Genomic DNA, 23,451 nt, shown 5'->3' with positions numbered 1-23,451 from the left:
AAGCAGAAGGGAAGATCTCTTTGGAAAGCCATCTGAGAGACTGAAAAACTGCTGGGCAGAAATGGCACCTAGCTCCAGTTTCTGCAGGGTAAAAGGCTCGGGAAGATGGTGATTCACCACTCTTCGGCTTTGTCCTAGAGATATAGTTCATAAAATCCTCAGATTTTATTAAAAAAACAATAACAAAAACTTCAGTTTATTGTTGTCATTGCAGAGAAACTTTAGTTAATTCTATAATAACTGCTTTGCCAGTAAGAGAGCAGAAATCCATACCATCTTTAAGCCAGCAAAGATGGATAAGAATAACTTCTTTTCCTAGTGTACGCTTTGGGACAACCTTCAAATCTACTGCAGAAGCTGCCTGAAGTAGCTTATTCACTCAACTTCCTGTTGAGCATATCTGTGCTGAAAAGATACCACTGCACAGATGTATGCTTTCAAACCCCTGCACCACAGCACTTCACAACCTTAAGAGCACAATCTCCAGTGTAACAACAAGATTTCCAACAGACATGATGGGAAAGCCTGACGTGTAGTGCTAACCACATGCCTTATCCAACACAGCTAGAAGGAAGCAGGAGGGTGTAGTGGACAGAATATATATCTGGAAAAAGAGGAAATGAACTTAATTAAGAGCAGGAAAAGCTTAGGGAAGCAGCTAGGGACAAACAAACATCCTAATAATGATATGAAAATATCTCACAGCAAATTCAAACAAAAGGACTTTGCTTCCCCAGTTATCTCTGCTAAGTTAATTCCACCAGGACGCAGAGACCAAGTGTTCTTGGTGCTGGTTTTGGTTAATTCACCAACACATAGCGTAACAGCTGTTCTCTATAGCTGAGGCAGAGAATACATTTTGAATCTCCACAAACGATCAGAATTTCTCTTCTGGTTAAAATAATATTCCTTCTGCCATCCATCCAAACATGAAGGGGAGAAGAGGAGGTTGAGAAGTGTACTATGGCGACTCCTACTACACAAACAAGCCCACAGCAAAGGAGATGAGTAGAGTGCTGTACAACTCACTGGAGCCACAACCTACTTCACTTTCCCAAGCAGCCTAAATTTCATCATCAGCAAGGATGGCTGGAAGATCACACAGCCGCTTTAGGTACCACCACTCCATAACGCCCTCTCCTTACAGCCTGCACACCACCAGATAAAAAGGAAAAACTAAACAGTAATACTAATAGTATGATAAGCCTGAAACTAGAAGGAAATTGCTGAACAAAACGTACTTTTTCGCAGCAGCATTTGTTTCTAGCAGTTATCTCAGAGAGTTCCTGTTAATGACCTTCTATATCTTAACTGATCCGAGTTGCCTTGTGGAAGGCCAGGTAGTGTGCTCTGCTAGACCTTGGCTTAGCAGTGACCAGACTGTTGAATACATGCTTATCTTATCCATGTTAGTATGGTAGAGATCTAAAAAGCTCAGGATATAGCCTTGATTTTTATAAATCATCATGCAAAAGAATCCTGAGAATTCCTATTAGATTACAAAATACAAAGCCCCCAATATAAATTATAAAGCAGACTCCTGAGAATAAGCTCAACAGCTTTGGAATCATTATTCCTAACTGTTGCAAAAAAACCGTGCTGAAATTCTTGCATCTCTGTTGGGTTTCCAGCTTTCATTTTCAGCTGTAAACAGTCAAGGAAATAATGTTCGAGTTTCCTGTTTTCCCTAGAGGAAAGAATACACAGAGCTTTCCAAAGCTTTGTGAATTCCTTCAGCACCTCCTAATTGAGATCTTCCTTGCCAAAGAATGAGTATTTTACCTTGAGGTTGTTCTAAAAAAATGTGTTATGATGTACTGGACATTTTGTCAGCATTACGTTCATTAGTTTATTTTCTTGTGCTTGACAGTAATTCTGTCCCTGGATGAATGGCTTAAAGTCAGCAATCATTTATGCAAGGGTATATGCAAAACAGAGTTACTGAGCACAACATCACAATGCTCAAATATTACAAACATCCAACCTTCTGAAAATGTGGTCCTGAAGAAAGGTGATACTACGCTGTGCTACCAGAGAGGCCGTTTGCACTGTGGCCGAGAATGACAAGAACCATGACCATGACAGCAAAGTTTTGGCAGAGGCTCTGTCAAGCAAATTAGCTACAAGTCTAAGTGCAGACCAACATAGAAGCTGGCTGGCTGGCTACCAAGTGGAAAGGGCCCAGAGGAGAGGCATTTCTTCTTATCTTAGGGTTTTTTTTTCCCCTAACGTACTTGTTCTTAGGTACATTATTTAATCAAGGTTGGAAAATCTCCACTAATCTGCTTATTACCTTGAAAGAATAGGACTTCACAAGATAAACTGAGCACAGATGTGCTGGAATAAATTAGAGTAAATGACAGGAATTTTCAAAATCTGCCATACCAAAAGAAGAGTGCAGGTCCCGCTTAAAGCACAGGGACGAACAGTGCCTGCCATCAAAGGGGGAAGCATGCAAAAGATCAGGTCAGTTCTCAGAACTGACTTCTGAGCAGTGTTGCTCAGAAGAGTGAAAGTGATTGATGTCAGTTTTAAGAGTGTTTAGTTTGACAAACAGTACTGTTTTCCCCAGTTGTCTACATCTGAAATATAGCTCATCATTGGCTCTTCACTAATCCTAAGTGTAAACTGCTTTTGAATCCTAAGCCTTACCGTAACCCTAACCATCACTGACTGAGACTCTCAGCCTGGTCACTGGAAAAACTTATCAAGATAAGGCCAGACCCTTCCTTTCACAGTAGAACTTCACTTGGAGCTAAAAGGATTTTGTCTCTACTATGACTTTATAGTTAAATTCAAGCTTAAAACTAGGAAGGAAACAAAGTTTAAAGCCCCTGTTGCTGCGGGATTAGAATGAGGCTGCCAAAGGAACTAATGGGCTGTGCAAGAAGCCACAGCTCCCAGACCTTGCCTGGTGTCCATGCATTAAAGCTCAGCCCACACCAAGGGTTAGGAGAGAGACAAAACCCAGACCTCCAGGCAGACTGGGGCTGCAAAGGGGCTATTAAAAGAAGAGTTAGGACTGAGAAACAGCCAAGAGCTCCAGGCAGAGTTGGGCTGCAAAGGGGCTACCAGAGTAAGGGGTGGACTCTAGAAAGATGTAACCACTAACAAACTTGTTTATCTTGATTATTTCTGTAGGTTGTAGGATGGGTGCTCAGCTCTTGCTCAGGCGTAGGGTTTGGTTAAGGGTTAGGAGAGAGACAGAGCTCAGAGCTGCGAGTAGAGCCAGGCTGCAAAGGGGCAGCCAGAAGAATAGGTTAGCTGCACAAAAACTTCACTCTGGGCTATTGGGCTATAACTGGCCATTATTATATACTAATCTGTCAAAGTTTGAGGTTAGGTGGAGTAGGGATCTGAGGGGCTGCCAAAGGGAAATAGTTCTGTGGAAATATTATTCCTCTGGGCTTTAATTGAGGCTTCACCAGTTAAGGCACAGCCCTCAACTAGGATTAGGGCTCTGGTTTTGACAGTCACTTTGTACCACCAGAAGCCCCACACGTTTTTTCCAGCCTAATTGTAACTCTAGGTTTGGCCTTAGCCATATCCTCTAAGATAACAGGAGGTTTTTTTCCACTGTATCACTCTGGGAGTTGGTTATCTTGTCCCTTAATATAGGTTGGATTTCCCTGTCTTGACTACCTGGAAAATAAATGAGAAATTAGAATAGCAGTTCGCTCACAAAAATAGATCAGCTTGCAGTCTACCTGCATTGGAAGCTGTAAGCACAGTGCTGTGGCCATTTTCTCGTCTGAGCATTAGTATTTTATGAAGTCAATGCACAAATATTAACACTGTACTACCTGAATGCATTAATTGTTTCCTTATGTCAATCCTCATTCTAGACTCTTGTCACTGATGATAGAGTAGGGATCCAGGAAATAAATAGCCCTGTAATGCTACAGTGCTTGCTGGAGTCCTAAAATAGGAAAGAGAAGTGGTGAGACGGAGTTTCTGTATAACACCAGACTACTTGCACAAGGACAGAGAACAAACAATATTGTAGATGCTGTCAACAGTTGTAGACCTGTTAACACTGAAATAACTAAGGCAGCTGGTAAAATCCTCTTGAAGAAAAACAAATGCAAACTTGTAATTCCAAAAGCAGAAGGAGAGACCAGTTGGCACGAAAAGTCAATTCTGTGTTGGGAAGAAGTAGTCAAGGTTCCTTGGGGGTTAGATGCATTTTGCAATAAACACCACCTGCAAGTGCAGCACACAGCCAAGGGATATAGGGCGTAGAACAGGAAAGGGATACGGATAGAAATCTTGCTATCCAGTCCCATCACTTTCAGGAAACAATACCACATACCAAAGTGCCTGGGTGGTTTTTCTTGCCTTATCATTCAATTTTCCATACAGTTTAATAATTAATCACCTTGGCTGATGGTGCCACTTAACATCTTTAGGAAATCTGTCTTCTAAAACATTTCCTCAAATCATTTTGTAAACAGACATAGTTGGGTAACACTGATTTTGCATGTAGGGCAGTGTCACAACCAATCCGGCTCCTGGAGAACTGCCACAAGGCACTGTTGTACCAGTCAGTCTCTTGTAATCCCATCCATGCCGAAAAGTTAGCGGGAAGGGATAAGGCACAGAAAAAATATATTCATTGACTAAACAAGCCAGTGGTAATTAAAGCAGATGCTGTACCCAGGTTACTTTCCATAGTACAGCAAAAGTATCTAGTGAGGTCGGGCCATTGCACAACACTGTCTGCATGAAGAGGGAGGAATTCACTTTTCCAGACTTGGATCTGTATCAGAGACAGCTCAGATGCATCCACAGCTGGTTCTTTTTGGACCCAGCACTGGCGTGAGTAAGCACTGAGCAGCAAGTGATCTGGTGCGTGTCAGTCTTCCACTCAGAGCTGACAGGACACCACAGCCATATAAAAAGCACCTCAGACAGTTACTGTTTGGCCTTTAAAAAAGTAAAATGAAAAAAATCCTGCACACAGATTTAGTCATCTTTAAAAAGTTAAGCAACAATAAAAAAACTTAGTAATGGCAATATTTGGCTGTGCTTCCTTATTGATATCTACAGCTAAATCTGATTTTGTGTCAGGCTTTGTGCCAGCACTGTGTACCAATTCCCCTGTTTTTTATTAAGACCAAGATTGTGTTGTAAATTAACCAAGTTTATGTTGTATTTGAGTCACCCTCTGCCACTGTCCTCCTTTTTCAAACTTGATGATATCAGACTGCCTCCACGTGCCAGTGCCAAAGCCAACAAATCTTAGCCTCTTCCTAAGGCTTTTAGTATGGATTGGTGTTCTCGATCCTGAGTTTTTTAGAAACATGGAAAAGTTTACCGAATCAATACATCTTCATAGTTTCAGAGTTGCAAAATGAAAGAAACATAGTTGTGATAGAAAAACCTATTTGTGCTTGCCTGTATTGATTTCTTTTCTCTATTTTCCTTGTCTCTTGAAACCTCATTCAACCACTAGAGAAAGATAAATAACAAAGCACACCCAAAAGAAACAAGAGTAAGCGTCAAAGAAAATCCTTAGGTCAGCAACATTTAAACAACATTGTTTCAAACCATCAATATTTTAAGCAAGCCAGCATTTCTTAGATTTCATCTTTAATAACACATTTTTTCAAAGCTGCCAGCTCAATGAGGAAAAAAATGCAGTGTATTTCATTTCCTGTATGTTAGCACCACCACCTCTGTTAGAAAGCCAGCTATTGGTTATGCTTTAAAATAAAGTTACCTCATGTTCAAGCCTCCCACCACTTGAAGTGGACGAGAAACCATTTGCACAGGCCCCTGCTGGGTGCTGGTAAGCCAACATCAGGATGCTGGACAGCCCAGCCATGTTTGCAGGCCCCTAGAATTGCCCTGGGGAAATGCGGAGGACAGTCAGCACCAGCTGTGCTGTCCTGTTCCACCTGTCAGCATACGTCAGCATTTTTCCCCCTGAGCAATGACCTTGCCCGGGCATCAGGGCGCAGTGCTGTTCCTCTGCAGGGCTCCCAGGGAATTTCTCAGAGCTTGGAATCAGGAAGATACAGATTTACATATTAATGTAATGCTAAAGTATAAAAGCACAGCAAAATGGAAGAAGCCCTGAGCCCAGGCAGCTGGGCTCACCCTCCGAGCCCTGCCTGCTCCTGGGCAGCAGGAGCATCACCTCGCTCCAGGGACTCACCTACCCTGCCCAGCCCAGCCCAGCCCAGCCTGCTCCAGGGACACACAGCCCTGCACTCACACCTGGGTCACACAGGACAGACGATGCACACAAGGTGAAAGTCAGCATGGTGTTTGTTTTCAAGCGCAAGTAAAACAGAAGTGGACAGAAAATTAAGCCATAGCCCAAGCTCCTACTCCAGATAAAACAGTTTTTGTAAACTTTAGGGATGACCCTGAATTGTGAATTTATGATTTTCACATTCATGTTTCTCTTTGCTTAGCAAGCATGTTTCCCAAGACAGCCTGCCCTCAGCCATCCAGCTATCCTCTCTTCCTATGAGCAAAGAGGCATGTATTTTAAGTGAAAATATAGAAATTCAGTGCTTATCTGACATTCTGTTTACTCCTATATATCACCATTGTGTAAAGCCTGTAAATACTTTCCATATGCTAGCTAAAGCATTATCTCCATTTCAGCATCTGCAACATCCACACACACACACCATCTCTTGAATTAGCATTAATACATTAAGACTGACAAAAGAATAAACACAGCGCCAAGGCTCTTTCTCCAGCTGTTGCAGTACAACTTTCCTCTAACATACAAAATCACTGCAGGGCTCACACTCACAGTACCTCAGTAACCTTGGGTTCAATAGCCTTGTTTTAGAAGTAAAACTTGAGCACATTAACATCTGAGGCTACCTTACCTTCATACCATGCCCTGATCCAGCTCTCACACCAAAGCCAGTGGCTCTCCAACACTGCAGCAGGAGCAGCCTCACCTGCAGCACACCTGTGGGGCATCATGGGCAGCCCAGAGCACAGGTGCAGCCCATCAGCCCGGCTGTGCTGTTCAGCTGGGAAATGGGCTGCACTGGGTTCTGATAGCTGAAAGGGCAGAACCAGGCATGCAGGAGAAATCCAGATTAAGTAATTTAAAAATAAACACTGCTTTTGGCAACAAAAGCTCCAAACAATTCAGTGCACCAACCTGTTGAGGAAGGGGAAGCATTAGAACCACAGCATGTAATCCTCTTCCACCAAAATCACTGTTCATGTGAAGAGATGCGGTCTTGCTCCACTCGCTGCACCCAGCAGATTTTTGTGGACAACAAATTCTTATGATCATGGGCAAAAATTGAGGTAAGAATTCTGAGAGTAATGTTCTATGTAAACAGGTTCTGTAGTGAAAACATGAATGTCAGTCAGAGTGTACGTGGTGCAAAAGGGTTAACTAGGGTGGAAAAAGCCACGAGCTGCACTCTTGTGCCTACTGATTAAACTTGCTAAGTGGCTTTCTGTTAGGATAATGCCAGGATGACTACACTGTAGGAAAGTATTTACACAACCCCAACCATCCATAAATTGCAGTGTATTAGATATTCAGATGTTAATTCACTGTTCATTTGCCCTTCATGCCTCCTTCCTTTGGTGTTTACTCATCTCTTTTGTAACCCTTACTTCCAGCTGGCTGTACAAATTGGAAAAAGTCTTCCTTTGCAAGTGAAGTCATCATCAGGCTGAGAATAGGATGAGCAGATTTCTCTGAGAAGTTATAACGGGAATCCCTGGGAGAGTTTGCTGCAAGAAGCCTAGCAGCGCTGCGCCATGCTGCCTGCTGCTCTCGTTCCTTCACCCCTCAGCACCCACAGCATTGGGTGAGACACCCACACTGCGTCCAGCACAGTGCGCTGCCCGCATCGCACAAAATGAATCTCTCAAAAGCAATCTCTGCTTCATGTTGTTTTCCAAGAACTCTCCAACACAGTTCAGTTGCTCTTTGCCATTTATCCCAGTGTCTCACCCCAGTTTCAAGGAAGTCATCCTGGATAAAGTCCACACAGAGAAGAAAACTTCTGCCCGTAGCTTTTTCCTTCTTAATTACTCTTGTTTATTTGAATGCATTACCTGCTCACTCTCATTAGTGGGGAATGTTGGAGAAAAAACACTGCCATCGAGAAATTTTCTTCTTAATTACCATCAGTTGAAAGTTTCTATTGCTGTGTTGCAGAGAATAAAACCTGATGTTTTTATAAGATTTATGTGTTACTTTTGACATCAAACACTCTTCCTCAAGAAAAAAAGACCAAGAGTCATTTTGCTGTAAAGTGGACAGCCCTTCCATCAGCCTGCTCTCACTGCAGCAGGGATGTCCACACAGAGGTATGACGTTCCTTCAGAAGAACAAAACAAAGGTGTGAATTTTCCACAACTGGATGCCAGTACGTGTCTGAGTTCACAGGCAGAGGCATAATGGGGTATGTTGCAATTCAATAAATAATCAAAATGGGCTTTGATTTAGCTCTAGAGATCTTCAGGATAATAAAGCCAAGTTCCAAGGAAGATGTGAGATTTCTCCTGCAAGACTTTGTCAGGTCCCCATTGGGGGCCCCCATGGTACCGAACTTTGCCAGCGACTGAACCAGCACATCTGCGGCAGCTGTGAGGAACACCCTGCCGTAACGGACAGTGAATCACCACGCGCTGAAAGCACAGCCTGCGATACATGCAGGGTGTACAATTCCCTTGGATTTTATGACTGATAAAAGAACTATTTTCATTCCTTTAGAAATGTTTTTGGCACTGTGCAACAGCTTCATTTGTCTGTATTTATAGAACTGGGCAGTAATTTCTCTCCACAGACTTAAAATCTTACCCAAAGTGTTCAACTAACCAATGTATGCAGCCTGTGCAGCCTTTCTTCCCCTTCTTCCCACTCCCCCCTTGCCGGAGAGCAGTGTGTGGTTTTACTGCTGTGGTTGCTGTTCTGAGGCATTTGGTGAGTCCTGAACACAAGCTGTGGCCAATCTGTTGTCTGCAGACTGTTTTCTGGAAGTATCTCTTCCACACCAAAGAGCTCAATGCCGTGTACTAGTTGACTTCACCATGTGCTACTTCTCCCATGAGATTATCGACTTTTCAAACTCACTTTACTTCCAGATGATAGTGTCAAACTAGGGGCTTGCTTTCTTGTCCAAAATACGTGCTCAGAGGTGTGGACAGACCATGTTTGGTGCAGGAGGGGCACAGAGCTGGAGGGGAGAAAGGAGCCTTCCTGAAAAGATGGGTCAGTGAAATGGCTTTTACACCTCACGGGTACGAGGACTGGCTTAGCAGCTATAGCATGTGGACATGCTTTAAAGCAATTGCCAGTTACAAACATCTGGAATCAGGCTCTGTGAATAGAGTTCACAATGGGTGGGACAGTCACAGATGACTCACGTGTGACTAACGCCAGTGCTTCCCTTAGAGGCCAAGGCCCAGGGCTGCCTCAAGGAGACCCAAAGGCAGCAGCACTGCTGGGAGCTATTCTCCGTGTGACAGCGACATGCACAGCTTGCCCCAGGATGACAACTTGTCACGTACATCACTGTACATTTGGATGGGGAAAGCTCAATGATCCACAGCAAATGAAGAGACTGTGGGTGTTGGTCTCTGTGCTGCAATCAGGTCCAGAGTGACCAAAGACCAGCAGTGTCAGACAGAGCCTGTGGCTTCGCTACAGATACCTCCAGGACTAAATAACATGTTATTCATCTGCATGCATGCACACTGCCTAGAACACCTGTTTCAATCTTCTCCGGGGCACTTTTCAGTAAAACCTGCACAATTCATTGAAACCTGAATAGCTCTGGTGCTTTACTACTCACAACTTATTTTGAAATAAGAGCTTGCGTTGCTGATTAGAGCTGCGAAAGGAAGTGTTACTGCTGCAGCGAGAAACTCAGATGGCTGCAGAAGTGAGGGGGGTGTGATCTGGGGTTTGGAGAAGTATGGCTGCAGAGACCAGGGAGTTGGTCCTGCTTTTGATAGAAGTCTGAAGAGGGAGGGGGATGCTGGGGTTCAAGGAATCATCTTTGGATCTGAAGTGCATTGGCAGCTGTTCAAACTGGCTGCTTGCCACCTCATCCTGCTGCTATTTGGTGCTACAGAGAAGCTAACGCACTTGAGAGATTCTCTGCTCCTGTAAACAGACAAAATTTGACTGAAGTTAAAGGAGCTGGTTCATACCAGCTGAGAATATGGTCCTTAGTTTGCTCTAAAAATGAAACAGTGACTGAGTAACAGCAAACTGTATCTCTGCAGATGTGGCATTGATGCTGGGTACTGGCAAGTACCTCCAGCTTCACACACGTTGGTTTCTTTCAATGCTGTCAAAAATCTTCATCCAGCTTCATAAGCTGGATGCAACACTTTGTTGCAACTGGGATACAGCTACAGACAGAGGCTGCGCACCTGTGTGGCAGTGTGCTGACCATCTCCAACCCCCTCCATGTAACTATTACCTTCACTGATTGTGTCACAAGAAATTTACATCACTGTGGTTTTACGCCAGCACCACTGGCACACACAGCCTCTGAGAACTCATCAGTTCATTTCCATTCAGCTGCAGGACTTCAGGGTCATCCCCACTGATCCCAGCTGACCTCAGGCACTCAATTAGGAACTGAACTGCTGTAGGACCTCTCCTGTGCCTACAAGGCAGACAGGGAATGTGCACGGCTCCAAGAGAGCCTGTGGCCATGCAGGAGGAAGCACAGGCTGGTGGATCCCCACCTTCTTGCTCTAAGTGAGCACAGCAAGGAATCATATCTTCCAGATGTAGAAAATTTGTTAGCAGGAGCACTGGCCTGCATACTCCAGATGCTTTCAAGACTACTCATATTGACATGCATTTACTCTCTATGATACATGTTGGTATTTTCCCTTCTGAGTTCTCTCCCTTTACTAGGTGGAATAATGCAGGCTTGTATACTCACAGACACTTATATTTGAAAACAGAAATGTATGAATAGATAGCTTTTTGGTATCAGTTTTATCCTTGTTCAATAAAAGCATAGAAATGCTATAAAATTATGGCTGTGTCCCACAAAACCATGTTATTTATCATTACTCAAAAAACCCCACCAACACAGCAATTAAGATTTCTTGCAGCTTCTAAAAGAGAAAATAACAAACTTGTCCTTGGTTTACAGCTGTTTAACCAGCTATTGACTAAGAAGTATGAGATCTGACTTCCAACATTTGTTTTCTCAGCCTATTACATAATTTTTAATTTAAGCTCATTTGTCTTTTCCTTTAAATGAAACTGCAATACCATAAATGAAAGTTCACAAAAGAAACCACAGAGCAATCTTCTGCCATTATCTGTGCATAACCCTGCTCCTACCACTAAACAAAACCAATTGCACACAATGCCATGCCAGAGCCAGGCTGGAGACTACCTGTGACCTCCTTGGCAGGCAGCCCCAGGGACAGCGGAGAAGTCAGCGGCCAGCAAAACCTCTCGGTTTATGACAGACCCTTGTTGTCTAACATCTAGAAAACATGACTCACTTCAGGGACACACATTTGAGGGAAAACACAGAAAAATTAAATGAGCAGTGCCAGCAAAAACATGGGTGTACTTACAATAGCTTTGTAATGGGACAAAGGGTGTCATACAGGGTATAATAACCACCCCTACACCCTGCCCAGACAGAATCATCATTCTCCAGTTCTGATGCTATGGTGCTCAAAATCACAACATTGATTCAACTGTCCCTCTTAAACAATAACCTCATTGCAGATCTTCTCCTTTTTCTGTCTTCAGTTAATGACACCCCCTCCTCCCACCATCATACTGCCATACAGTTTAGCTGGTGCTCTCAGCCTCGCCTTTCTCTTCACATACGTGTTTGTGTTGTCCTGTATCTGCTCCTGTCCCTCTCAGAGCTGCCTGATGACTCCTTGTGTGGAATTGGGAGAGGGTTTGAAGTGTTTCATCAGGACCAACTGTTGGGTCTTCTCCCACTTGAAGCAGAAGAGTGAGGGGAAGTCTGTTTTTTGAACAGAGCTTCAGAGCATGCAGGTGCCTTCTGCACCACAGGGAGGTACAGAGAGAAGGAGTAGGGACCCCGATCAGTCCCCACACAACTCAGCAGCAGCAACAATCAGTCTAAAACCATTCATACTCTGCTGGCAGCCATCCGCCCTCTCACTTTGTCCAGGCCCCACCATGAAGCCCTCTGGGGCAGCGCTGTGCCCCGTGCCGCCATTTTGGGCTGCCTGACAGACCCCGAGGATCCAGCCAGAGGGACCTTGCTCATGGCATCGCCCTGAGGGCCACCCGTCTTGCTTCAGCAGGAGTGATACAGTCAGGGACAAGCTCACTCTCATTCATGACAGAGGTTGGTACTTCAGATTCCTAAGCATGTTTTTTAGCAGTTGAGAAGTTACCAAGAAGGCAGAAGTAGGGCTTTATCTGTTCGCCTTCTTGCAATGCAAATATTCATCATCTGGCCATTCTAAGCATTAGCACCTCAGTTTGTCATTTGAGTTAGTGATTCTTAATGGGCTTTATTTATATCTCATGGTACTGTTTCCTGAAGCAAAGGTAGCCACACAGAGCTGCTTGGCTTACATAAAAAAATGTGCGTGTCTAAAAACGCAGGCATCTGTTAATAAAGAGCTTATCATGAGCCCAGACGTACCCCAAAGTTAGCATCACAAGACCTGTCAGTAATAATCCTACTTGGATTGCTGATGCCCAGCCATATGTAGAAGTGAATTTCTGGTGATAGCAGTGTGGCCTGCAGGCCAGGGCTCTCACCGGGCTCTCACCATGCCCTGCCTGTGACATCAGGAGGGCCAGTGGCCCCCTTCAGACTACTGCATGGCACCAGCCTTCAGTGCTATGTTTCCAGATGCTTTCCAACTGATTCCTTCAGGTTATTTTATCACACACTGCCAGGGATTTAAACTTTCTATTACATGCTTTGCCACTCAAAAATTCTGTGAAATCTTAAATACTCCTGATGGAAACACTCTGCAAATATGACCCTTGTAATCTTTATTTGTTTTCCATGCTTAACATATAATGTTACGAATTGCTCTGGGGATCAGAGACCACTAAAAGTACTGTTTAGAACAAAAATTTTCCCTCATCCCTAGTTCTTGTGACTCCAAGGGATATACCTATTTGCGCTGAAGGACAGAACAAAAACTTGTAGATCCTTTCACTCCAGTCACAATGAAAACCTGGAAGATAAATGCTTTATGTACTGGGAACACAACAGTCCCTTACAGAAATTGCATTTTGATTTTAACTGGGACACCATTAAAAACTCACAAGGCTGACAAAATGTAGATCAAGTTTGCTGAGGTACTTATAAATACCATCAGCTTTCTCAGCTTAACACTCAGTTTCAGTCTTCAAAATACCAATTTTTGCAAGTACAGTATGTTCCTTACTAGAACTGACTTAGGCAGTTTACAAGCAGCAATAAGTAACAGCTGAGCAAAAAGGAGACTCCACCCAAACATTTTTAACCAATTTTTCATATACCCATGCCAAAATAATTGGATGGAAAAAGAGTTGTCATTTTTGAAAAGTGCAAGAGTAACAGTTTCGTGCTGCTTTTCTTTTTTAGCTCTGCAAACCATCTGCTCTTGATGCCGTCTCCAAACAAAGTAAAATTGCAGCACTGTGCAGGACTGGACATCAGACAAGCAAGGCTTGGGGCACAGCGGGCCCAATGGCACCTCGGTAGACAACGTCTTCTATACATGTTGCAGTGAGTCCCTTAAGGCTCCCAGTGAGTGAGAATCTACAGAAATGTAATTTCAATTGCTACCTTCTTTGGGTAGGTGAAGTGATGTAATTTGATCTTCCTTATACAAAGAATTCCAACTGTAAATGCATATAGGTTCACAAGGGCTGCTCTTGGACTGAAGGACTGGGACTGCAGTATGAAATCTAAGCTGCAAACAGACTTTCAGCCCCATAAATAACTGGTTTACAATTACAAAGTGACAACTATGAAAACGTATCAAAAATATTGGCTCCTTTTCCTTTTACATTGTGTTGGAAGGAATGCAGTGATAAATTTATTTCTGTTTAAAATAGAATGGATCTGGACTGTGTTTTTCATGAAACTGGCACTTGGAATTTTTTGACATTCCCAAATATTTGTTTCACTCACAATGATCTGTCAGAAACAAATTCTTACAGCACTGATACTTTATAATACAGTAAGACTTGATTCTTAACGTATAGAAGCTCATGCAAATATCGTATCATAATTTGTTGGGTATTACATGTTAAAATTAAATCCTCACATAGAAGATTGATCATGTATTTGTACCACATTTGGGACAAAATATAAATCTTATATATGAAGGTGAAGAACAGCTCCAGTATCTTTACGCTGTCAGCTCCAGATAACTCAGTTCCAAAGAGAAAAAAAAGTCTTAATTCAGAAACTGAAATATGGCTGCTAAGAAGCAATAAATCTATTGCACCTTTGGGAGTTAAGCTTACAGGTTGCTTATGACTTATGATTGCTTCTAATTAATAGTCTTTTCTGTACTGAAGGAATCCTGATTTCAACAACGACCATCAAACATTTGGAATTCCTTTTTTAGGGAACTTCATTTTGTGAGTTAATAGCCATAACCTTTGAATAACCCAAGGAAATACAGCTGAGGCCGGCTCCCCTGGACTGCCCATAAAGAATATTTTGCACATGAAATACAGGAAACAAAGCAATAACTAGGATAGTAAACATCCAAATCCTTGCCCTCCTGGCACTTGACCAAGCTATCTGCTCTAGCAGAGCACGACCCCTCAGTAATGAAAATACAGCTCAGTCTTGTTTGCTCATCTCCAGTGTACTTGCAGTTAAGTGTACAACAGACCAAGGGAACTCTGCTGCTTCAGATAGAGGACTCTCAGCTGACTCTCAGTTTTGGCTGTGCTCAAGCCAGACTTTATGCAGGATAGGACTCAGGACATGTCACAATATACAACAACAGAAAACCTGCAGGATCTGAACTTTGGACTTGGAGTGAAGAACGGCAGCATTCAACTCAATATGTCTGCTGCCTTCTGCAAGCAGCCATGATACTGAGAAGCCAAAGTCACTGGATAAAAGAATAGAGAAGGGAGAAAAAGAAAGATATGACAAAACCAAATCCTGCCTTAATGCACAACTCTCACTGAAGTTTATGGAAGAGGAGGAAATAGGCAGTAACACAGATCTCAATCAACTGTTTTTCGCAGTTTGTTGGTATAAATTGCTTCAAATAAATGAATCGCACCATCAGTTGTTAACAAATTGATATATACTTTATTGTGCACAAGAGACTAAGATGACACAAAACTGTGGTTATCAAAACTGTACAACTAAGCACTTTCCACAAGTCTCTGCAATACTGAACATAATGTGTAGTACAAATGGGGTGTTCTGACTGGCCACAGGTATTAGCAAGTACATTTCTAATGCTCTTTGATTTAAAAAAATATCTGGCATTTGGATCCTAAAGAAATATACTTATTTATTTAAAGTTGAAAATACTGTGTGTGGAACTGGTGGGTACATGGTAGCAAAGTATTGTTAACTCTATGAACATCCCCATGAATGACGAACAACAACATGGCAGATCAGTCACCTCACAGGAAGAGCTGTCAGCACAACCAACAGTACAGTCCTCTTGTGAAGCGTGAGGTAGATATACGTAACAGAAAGAACAGTACATACATACAAGAAAGGGTCAGAAAAAGGCAGGGGAAAGTTTACAATCATCAACATCTACAGACATTTTGGAAAATCCATTTCCATGCGGAAAATGCTACAAAAACATCCTAGCACATAAAGCTCTGACTTCTTGAAACATCAGTATAGTAATGTCCAACACCAAAGGCTGTAACAGGTTAGTGATTAGGCAGCAAATGTCACAACAAGCAGTATGCTTTGGAGATTAAGTATGTTACTAACAGCTTTCAGAGAAAAGGTGACCCTTTTAAACCCAGTCCTCCCATTCTTGCATAAGAAGTTCCTTTGGAGTCAATCTGATTACACTAAAATTTATCACTGCGATGGGAGCCAGCAGGCAGCCAGCCCCCTGGAGCCCTGCTTTAAAGGCCTGTGCTGGGACATCAGTGGTACAGAGGTGTCCTAGTGGCTCTCCACAACAGGCAGATATTTGCCACATGAAATTCAGTGTCACAAGTCCAGGTTCGATGTACTTGGCAATGACTGACTTGCAGTTACACATTCAGATAGCTTGCCACACCAAACACAGAAACTTGCAGTAGATATAAATGGCTATTACAAAAGCAGAGCTTACAGGTGTATCAGTACTCTGAATCACAGGCAGCTTAATAGCTGCTGGAAAGTACTATATGTTTTTGTAATAAAGCTATTAACTCGGAATGTCCGTTTTAGTTCTCTCTCTAATCAGAAATGCCTCTTCCATCTGCTAAAGAATTGCATGCATTTTTGGTAATCTCCAATAGCCAATTAATTCAGACTTATTACAATTTCTGAATTAAACAGCTAAGTACACCAAGTTCAGCTGATTAAAATATTTGAAATAGAAGCCAATAAATTCAATCTTTGAACTTTATATATTTTTGGTTTATCCAACAGTAAATATAAATCTCTACATCACTTAAAAATTAGAGTAATTTTTTGATAAAAACATTGTTAATGCAGCATGTTTCTCTCAAAAATATAAAGTTATCTATTTTACATAGAAGTTTTTAACCCATCCCTCCCAACAACCAAATCTAATAACTTCTTATGAGAAACTACTTAATAAAATATCTGAAGGAAAGGGTTAAAATGGGGAAAGAATTTACAGAGTACATAAATTTCACAGTAACTGAAATTAAACATTTCATATAGAGTAACTTACATTTATCTAAAACATTTAAATATATCTTTATACACAAATTTAATGTAGTAAAATATAGCTATGATTGAACTTAGAGACTCTAGTCTTCCTTGAAGACATCTTTAAAGACTTTACACATAGAATATGCTTTTACAATACATTCTGCTGAAGGTTAGGCAAAGCGCTTTCTTTTCAACCACACAGGTAGCACCTTCATCCTCCTGACACCTCTTAACAGAACCAATCCTGCATACTCCTGTGCATGGGTACAACTACACTTGCATGACAATTCCTGTTGATGTTTCCAGGACTATTCATTGGCCTAGTAACATAAAACACTTTTCACATGCGTAACTCTGTGCACTGGATGTCTCTATTGACTTTGAGAATACCAATAAGCTGTAGAACTGAGCGTGTTCATGTACTACCAAGATGATGCACGTAGCTGCCCATAGGCATAAATGTTTGCAGGATTAGTAACAAATTTGATTCAAATTGAGCAATACTCTTCTACCCAACTCTGGGCGCTTAACATCCATTGCGTATCTTGCACTTTGACCACCCTGGCATCAGCAAGGCACAAGTGTAGAATCAGCAAAAGAAATCTGCAGCTCAGACTTCAGAGCAGACTATCACTCTAGTGTAATGAATTTCCTTCTCCACTTGCAAAACACAGGTAACCCTTACTAAAATTAATGAAAGTTACTTACCCCATTTTTAGAGGAAAACAACACTCATTTTTCTTTAAAGGAGAAGGATCAGTAGGACACATTAAAATTAAAAAAGTGGCAATATAACAGTCAAAGAATCACGCATTAAAAATTACAGATTGTTTCTTCTCATTTGGCATCTAGTCAAAGGTCAAGCTATGGCAATACACTAAAAAAACATAATGAGACAATTAGTACCTTTTTGTGCTTTCTGCATTCCAACACTACTTTGGGACTATCAAATTGCAATCTTCCTACAACGGTTTGGGATAAAAAACTGCACACTTATCACAAAAGAATAAGCTTAGTTTCATAGGTGGCATTTTACAAAAACAATAGGTTTTACTGCACATTCTCTGTGCCCTCTCAAAATCATCTCTTATTTCAACAGGAATTTGGGGGGAGCTAAAGGAGTAGAACTGCCACCTTCTTTATCTCCTCTATCTACCCATTATGAACCAAAGAGCCACTTGTTTCATATATATGCACTTTATGTTTTACACATGGAAGGAACACTAAGCTAATTCTGCAGTTGTTGAATTAACAGGTTTGGACCTAAATATTCAGATATACATCTATTTGCATAAGGACACTGCCATTAAATGTACACACACATTTATACTAGTGCACAAGAACATTGTTTATCTTAATGTTCATGTGTGTTTGTATTTGGTATAGTAGATGAAAAAAATCTCTTATTAAAGAGCTTTGGCCTGGAAAACAGGAAAGGGAATGTTAGAGTGTGCTCTTCTCCAATTACCAAATCAATGTGCATTAAAACAGAAATAACTGGAACAAACCTGAAGCTGCAAACACAACAGAAAAGCGAATGAGATGCTGTAGCTGTAAGCTTAACAAAACAAAGGTTACTAAAAAGTGACTAATGTAGCTGAAGTAATAAAATGTTATTAACCAAAGAGATTTGACCTTGAGGCTTTCTTGCTTAGACAAATAGAAATCTTTTGACCTAAGATGATTTTTGTTCTGCTTATCTTTTTGAATTCCCTTAATGAATACCTTGTGTCAATGAGAAGGTTTAGGGAAAGAAAAAGTCATATAGACAAAGCAGCATTTTTCCAAACTGGCAAAGATTTCACATTGAGGGCCCAGAGGCCCTTAGAACAGGTTGCAGTACTGTAACATTAGTAGCTTTGTCACATGTAGCATAACACACTATAGATCCAAAAGGCTGTGCTTACCCATGCATTGTGTGCACAAGCACACACACACACACAGTGGCTTCCCCAAAAGAAAATCAGTCTTTTTTTTTTTTGTAGAACAATGTATCCTCACTTTTTCACAAAGGAACCAAACTTGGAGCTGGAAGACGCTGATGTCAACAACACACAGTCCTTTGAACCTCTGCACTCCTATGCTGTTCCTCACTGTTGCTCTCCCCACAGTTAGGTTGCGCTGCTGCTGGAGCAAGGGGTGCTCTGCGTGCTGCCAATGCTATGTGCTGCGCTGCTGTTCTCAGAGGCTGGTGGGGATGTAGGGACCTGCCGTCTTCCAGCTGTTTCCCCTGAGGAAAAGGGAGAGAAGAAAGGAGATGGGGGGGGAGAGAAACGGAAAACGTTAGTTGTCATAGAAAATATTCCATTCCTTCCCAGTCTTCTTCTGGTCGTTTTTATTTCCATACAACTAATGTTTTGTGTGACAGACTTCAGAGTACTGCTGAAAATACTACTCTACTTTGTTACCTTAGCATCGCTATGCACATGGGGAAAATAATATCGTTGTTTTCTTAATCACTGTAAAAGCAGCAGATGGAAATGACCAAGATAGACACTGTCCACCTTCTGTTGTCAGCCATCACTCAAGTGTGTCTCATCATGTGATTCAGACGACTTCATAGCTTTTTCTGTTCCATGGAAAAAAGCCAGTGAAATGCAGACTTTTGTTCCAACTCCAGTTCACAGAGCAGCGCATTTGCTATAACTGAGAAGCTGGAGCTAAAGACAAAGCTCATCAGTCAGCAGGATACCACATATCCTGAGACATGATCCATTTTCTTAATGGAGAAAAACAACAGGCTATGCTGCAATCTTGACTTGATGTACTCCCAACGTAACATGCAGGAAGTTCCCTTGCAGCTGCCACAGTATGAGCAGCACTTACAAATCAGTGAGAACAAGCCTCACCACTTCTTATAAATTGTTTATTGACAATAAATTAAAAGCCCTTTGTTATCTGGATTGCCAAATCAAGCTCTCAGGAGTTAAAGCCAGATTTACGACTCCTGTTAAAACCTAGATTTTGTCTGCTCTCTTCATGTCCATTCTGCACATGTGGCAGGGATCCTCTGGAAGAAATCCAGCTCTTACTGGATTGTGTCATAAAGTAAATGCCCAAAATATCACATTGAGGCCACATAGGAAATCATAAATAACATTAAAAAAAAGCCCCAGTTATTTATTTTAAAGTTTCAGTGCTCACTATTGCAACCTCATTTGTAGCACTATTACAAAATAGCCTCTTCAGAACAGATGTGAAAATGAAGTTTATGTGATTTACACTGTCATTGTACCCCTCCAATGGCAGGGGGTTGGAAGTAGCTGATCTTTAAGGTCCCTTCCAAACTGAGCCATTCTGTGACTCTGTAATCTTTGTCTGGAGGTAAGCCTGAGACCTCGGCACAGTAACAGGGAAATCATTGCCACGTGAAGCCATGGAACAACCCATGGCAGCCAGCAGCACACAGTCGCTCTCCCAGTGAAGTCACAAGAAGGAAATATTTTGCTGGATCATGGGCAGGAATGATCAGGAAGACTCAAAGGCTGGTGGATCTCCTGCCTTGTGAGTTTAGGAGGGCTGCAGACCTCCTGCCTCGCATATTGCCCAAGGTTATCTGATCCCACAAGCCAGGTCTGCCAGTAGCTGAAGAAGGTGGAGACCAATTCTTCTTTCCTGCTCAGAGCAAGCACTTCAGTGACAGGGTCACGGAGCAGGGACAGGCCCTCCTGTAGGAACCTCATGGCACATTCCATGCCCTGGCTTCTACACCCTGTGCTGCTCAGGAAGGGACCCGCAGGGCTGCATGTGCTTAACGTGTTGCATCTCAGGCCAAAGCCAACAGACTTCCACCGGATGAAGAACACATACTTCTGCCAGCTGTGGAGTCCTCAGAGTCTACTCTGAACAAGGGAGGTCTGAGGATTTTTCACAGCAGAGGCTGCAAGTGTTCTTTGTAATAGGAATTGCTGGGGTCACTGCAAGCTTGTGCTGCAGCCACAGCCATAAGCCCAGGCACAGCCCTGGAGCGCACAGAATGGCCTTGCACACTGCTGCTCTTGGGATGGGGAAGGCAGATTGGACAGAAAAAAAACAACCACTAAAACGCATTGCCCAGGAGGCTGATGAAATGTTGAGTGGGAGGCTCACCCTCACAGACATGAAATAGAGACTTTACTTTTGTGAGCAGATTTTGACTCTGTTCTCCATGGTGTAAGAAATATCCACATCGCTCATCAGCAAAATGCAGATTTCTGCTTACAGGCAACAAGTCAGAATCCAGCCCCAGCCATCTGCACATAAAATGTGTTCCAGCTCTAACTTGCACTAGAAACAGCTTTGTAACTCATCAGAATAAGCTGTATCAAATCAGTGCTTTGTGTTACTGTACTGTAAAGACTTTCATAAGCCTCATTTGGATAGCTTTCCCCTCCTCGCTGCTCCCTTCTCCTCCAGTTGTTTGTGTATAAGCCCTCCTTCCTTTGTACAAAAGGATATATTTACAGAGGCAGCGATAAACAAACTCGCTTTCACTAAGACAAAGCAAGCAAAGGAAAAACATCAGAAGGCAGTGAAGGGCTAACCCCAGCTGGCAGCACTGGAGGAGGCAGCTCCGGCCCGGCCCCCTAGTGGGGCCCCTGCCTCCCGCCCTCCGTCACCCACTTACAAAACCGCAGTTACACAGCTCTGCGTCAGTGTGTCAGTGCAATCTGGATGTATTTAACCAGAAATTCAATTATAAGCTAACCTTGTATTGTTTTCTTTATGGAAAAGTGACAGGCACCATGTTGGTCTCTGTGCAATCCCTACATCACTATCTGCTCCTTTCAGTTCCTCTTGGAAGTGTCCTACAAGCACTTCCCTTCAGTTTGGGATGGCAGTCCCCTCCCTCACTGGCATCCCCTGCTGCAATTTGATTTTGTCTTCAGTGCCTCATCTCTAGAGCATTATTGGCAGCTCCCATGCACCCTGATCAGCTGCGGAATACATTTTCAAAGACCTGAACAAAAGAAACTTTGTCACTGTGATGTTACAAACACAGACCAGCAACTGTACTTGGACTGGCTGATTTTTCCTACATCTTATTTCCTAAACACCCAGCAAAGCTGCAGCACAGTATTTTTTAAGAATATTCATGAAATGGACTTAAAGAAATGTAAATTATTGCTGAAGAGGCATTCCCCATCTGTCTTCTGGTAAACAGCTTAATGTATCCAACGTTACTGAACCAGGACTACTCAAAGCGGACATGTCTATTGACAGTAAACAAGCTTTTACTCATCCGAGCGCGACAACATGCACTTTATTATTCACACTTAGGAAAGCTGCCAGTTGTACTCCCTGTCCAGGAAGTTTGAATGTTTGCTTTTCTATCTCCATTTGCCAAATATAATTGGTTGCTATGTCAGTTTATTTTAAATCAGATCCCATTAAAAAAAAAAGGAGAAGTGGGGGAGGAGAGACGCTTTTAACTCCTCAGATTTTGGAACATTCTATCCTGTTCACTTGCAGCACTGTCTGAAGCAGAAAAAAAACACTTCCTTAGAGAATGAAGTGATTGACATTCCATGTAACAGCTTTCTGTTCACACCTTTGGAGATAGGTTTGGCAGCCTCAGTAACTTAACAGATTTGTGCACGTCCTTTCCTAAACAAAGCCAATTATTCCTATTAAGACAGATACTTGATAGATACTTACAAGGCTAATTTTGAAGGGTTTCTGAAACAGCACACTCTGCAAGAATTTTTATTTCTTCATTTAGTTGTAGCAAATCTCTGCTGCTTTCACTTTGTTCTTGAGCCCTCTCCAGTCAGAAATAATACTGCTGTCAGTCGCTTTGCAAGGCCTTTAGTCAACTGGACAAAGGATCAAAAGTAGGGAGCCCTTTGGCTGAAAGGTTGGCTAAAATTTCTCCACCAAGGTAATTTTCACATCTCACTCCTGCGATTCTCTGATCTGTTGAGTTAAAGTGTCTCCTTCCTTTTTTTTCTTCTAAGTTATTTCTTCTCTTTGTCAGGTCTTTTTCTCCACTTATTTTCACCTCTTAAACACAAAATCAGAGCAGCTGTCTTCTTTACTACTTTTACATGGTAACTATGACTGATCTACTTTGTTAGTGTAATAGTCTTAATGGGATTGGTCCAAGTCTTGCCGCTGGTGAAGGATTAATTATGCTGCTTCTGAGTGTTCTGTCATTACTGATACATAACATGCCTCCACAGTTAATTCTGTATATGAACAGAATCTCAACTTTCACAAACACAGAACCAACAGTATTAATTTAACAACTGTTTTACTGTTTTTGTTAGTAAGTGTTGCCTATTTGGAAATTATCTCCTATTTACCCATCAAAATTACACTTACGTTTCTTGCACAATGTTTCATTAGTATATGGGGCAGGATAATACTGTTTACACTTATGATCCCAGCATTTACAGTTTCCATATTTGCCTCTGAATTCCAAACAAGCTTCATACACAGCTGATGCATTGGGAAGTATTAAAATGCTTATACAAAGTTGTTGTACTGTCAACTGGAAATAAAACAGATTTTTTCCAAATTAACATAAGCTCCTGGGTCATAATATTTATAGGAGCTCTGACCTGACAGGGCCAGATTCTTCCTCCTATGTGGCTTCCATAAGGTTTTAAATGCAGAGAAAAACCCACAATATCCTGTAATGTGCTATGGGACAATCCTAGGGCTC

The 23,451-nt window shown here is 42.1% G+C and overlaps 1 protein-coding gene and 1 long non-coding RNA gene across 4 annotated transcripts in view; both read right to left on the bottom strand.

The window, feature by feature from the left end:
• LOC110402597 overlaps nucleotides 1-6,950 on the bottom strand; it is a 44,084-nt gene extending 37,134 nt beyond the window's left edge. The window contains exon 1 of one of the 2 annotated variants that reach the window (XR_002441203.1): nucleotides 6,852-6,950. This is a non-coding gene — a long non-coding RNA (uncharacterized LOC110402597). The remainder of the gene's footprint in view (nucleotides 1-6,851) is intronic. The other variant, XR_002441201.1, reaches the window with a different exon arrangement.
• The window catches only part of TGFBR3 (transforming growth factor beta receptor 3), a 117,773-nt gene continuing 109,553 nt past the window's right edge, over nucleotides 15,232-23,451 (bottom strand). Inside the window, exon 17 of one of the 2 annotated variants that reach the window (XM_021404088.1) lies at nucleotides 15,232-19,035. In XM_021404088.1, coding sequence (XP_021259763.1) covers nucleotides 18,917-19,035 — 119 coding nt within the window. In that variant the 3' untranslated portion in view covers nucleotides 15,232-18,916. The remainder of the gene's footprint in view (nucleotides 19,036-23,451) is intronic. The other variant, XM_021404089.1, reaches the window with a different exon arrangement.

This window comes from Numida meleagris, chromosome 7, assembly GCF_002078875.1.
Source record: "Numida meleagris isolate 19003 breed g44 Domestic line chromosome 7, NumMel1.0, whole genome shotgun sequence".
Taxonomy (NCBI): domain Eukaryota; kingdom Metazoa; phylum Chordata; class Aves; order Galliformes; family Numididae; genus Numida; species Numida meleagris.
This window is presented reverse-complemented; position numbering and strand designations above follow the sequence as displayed.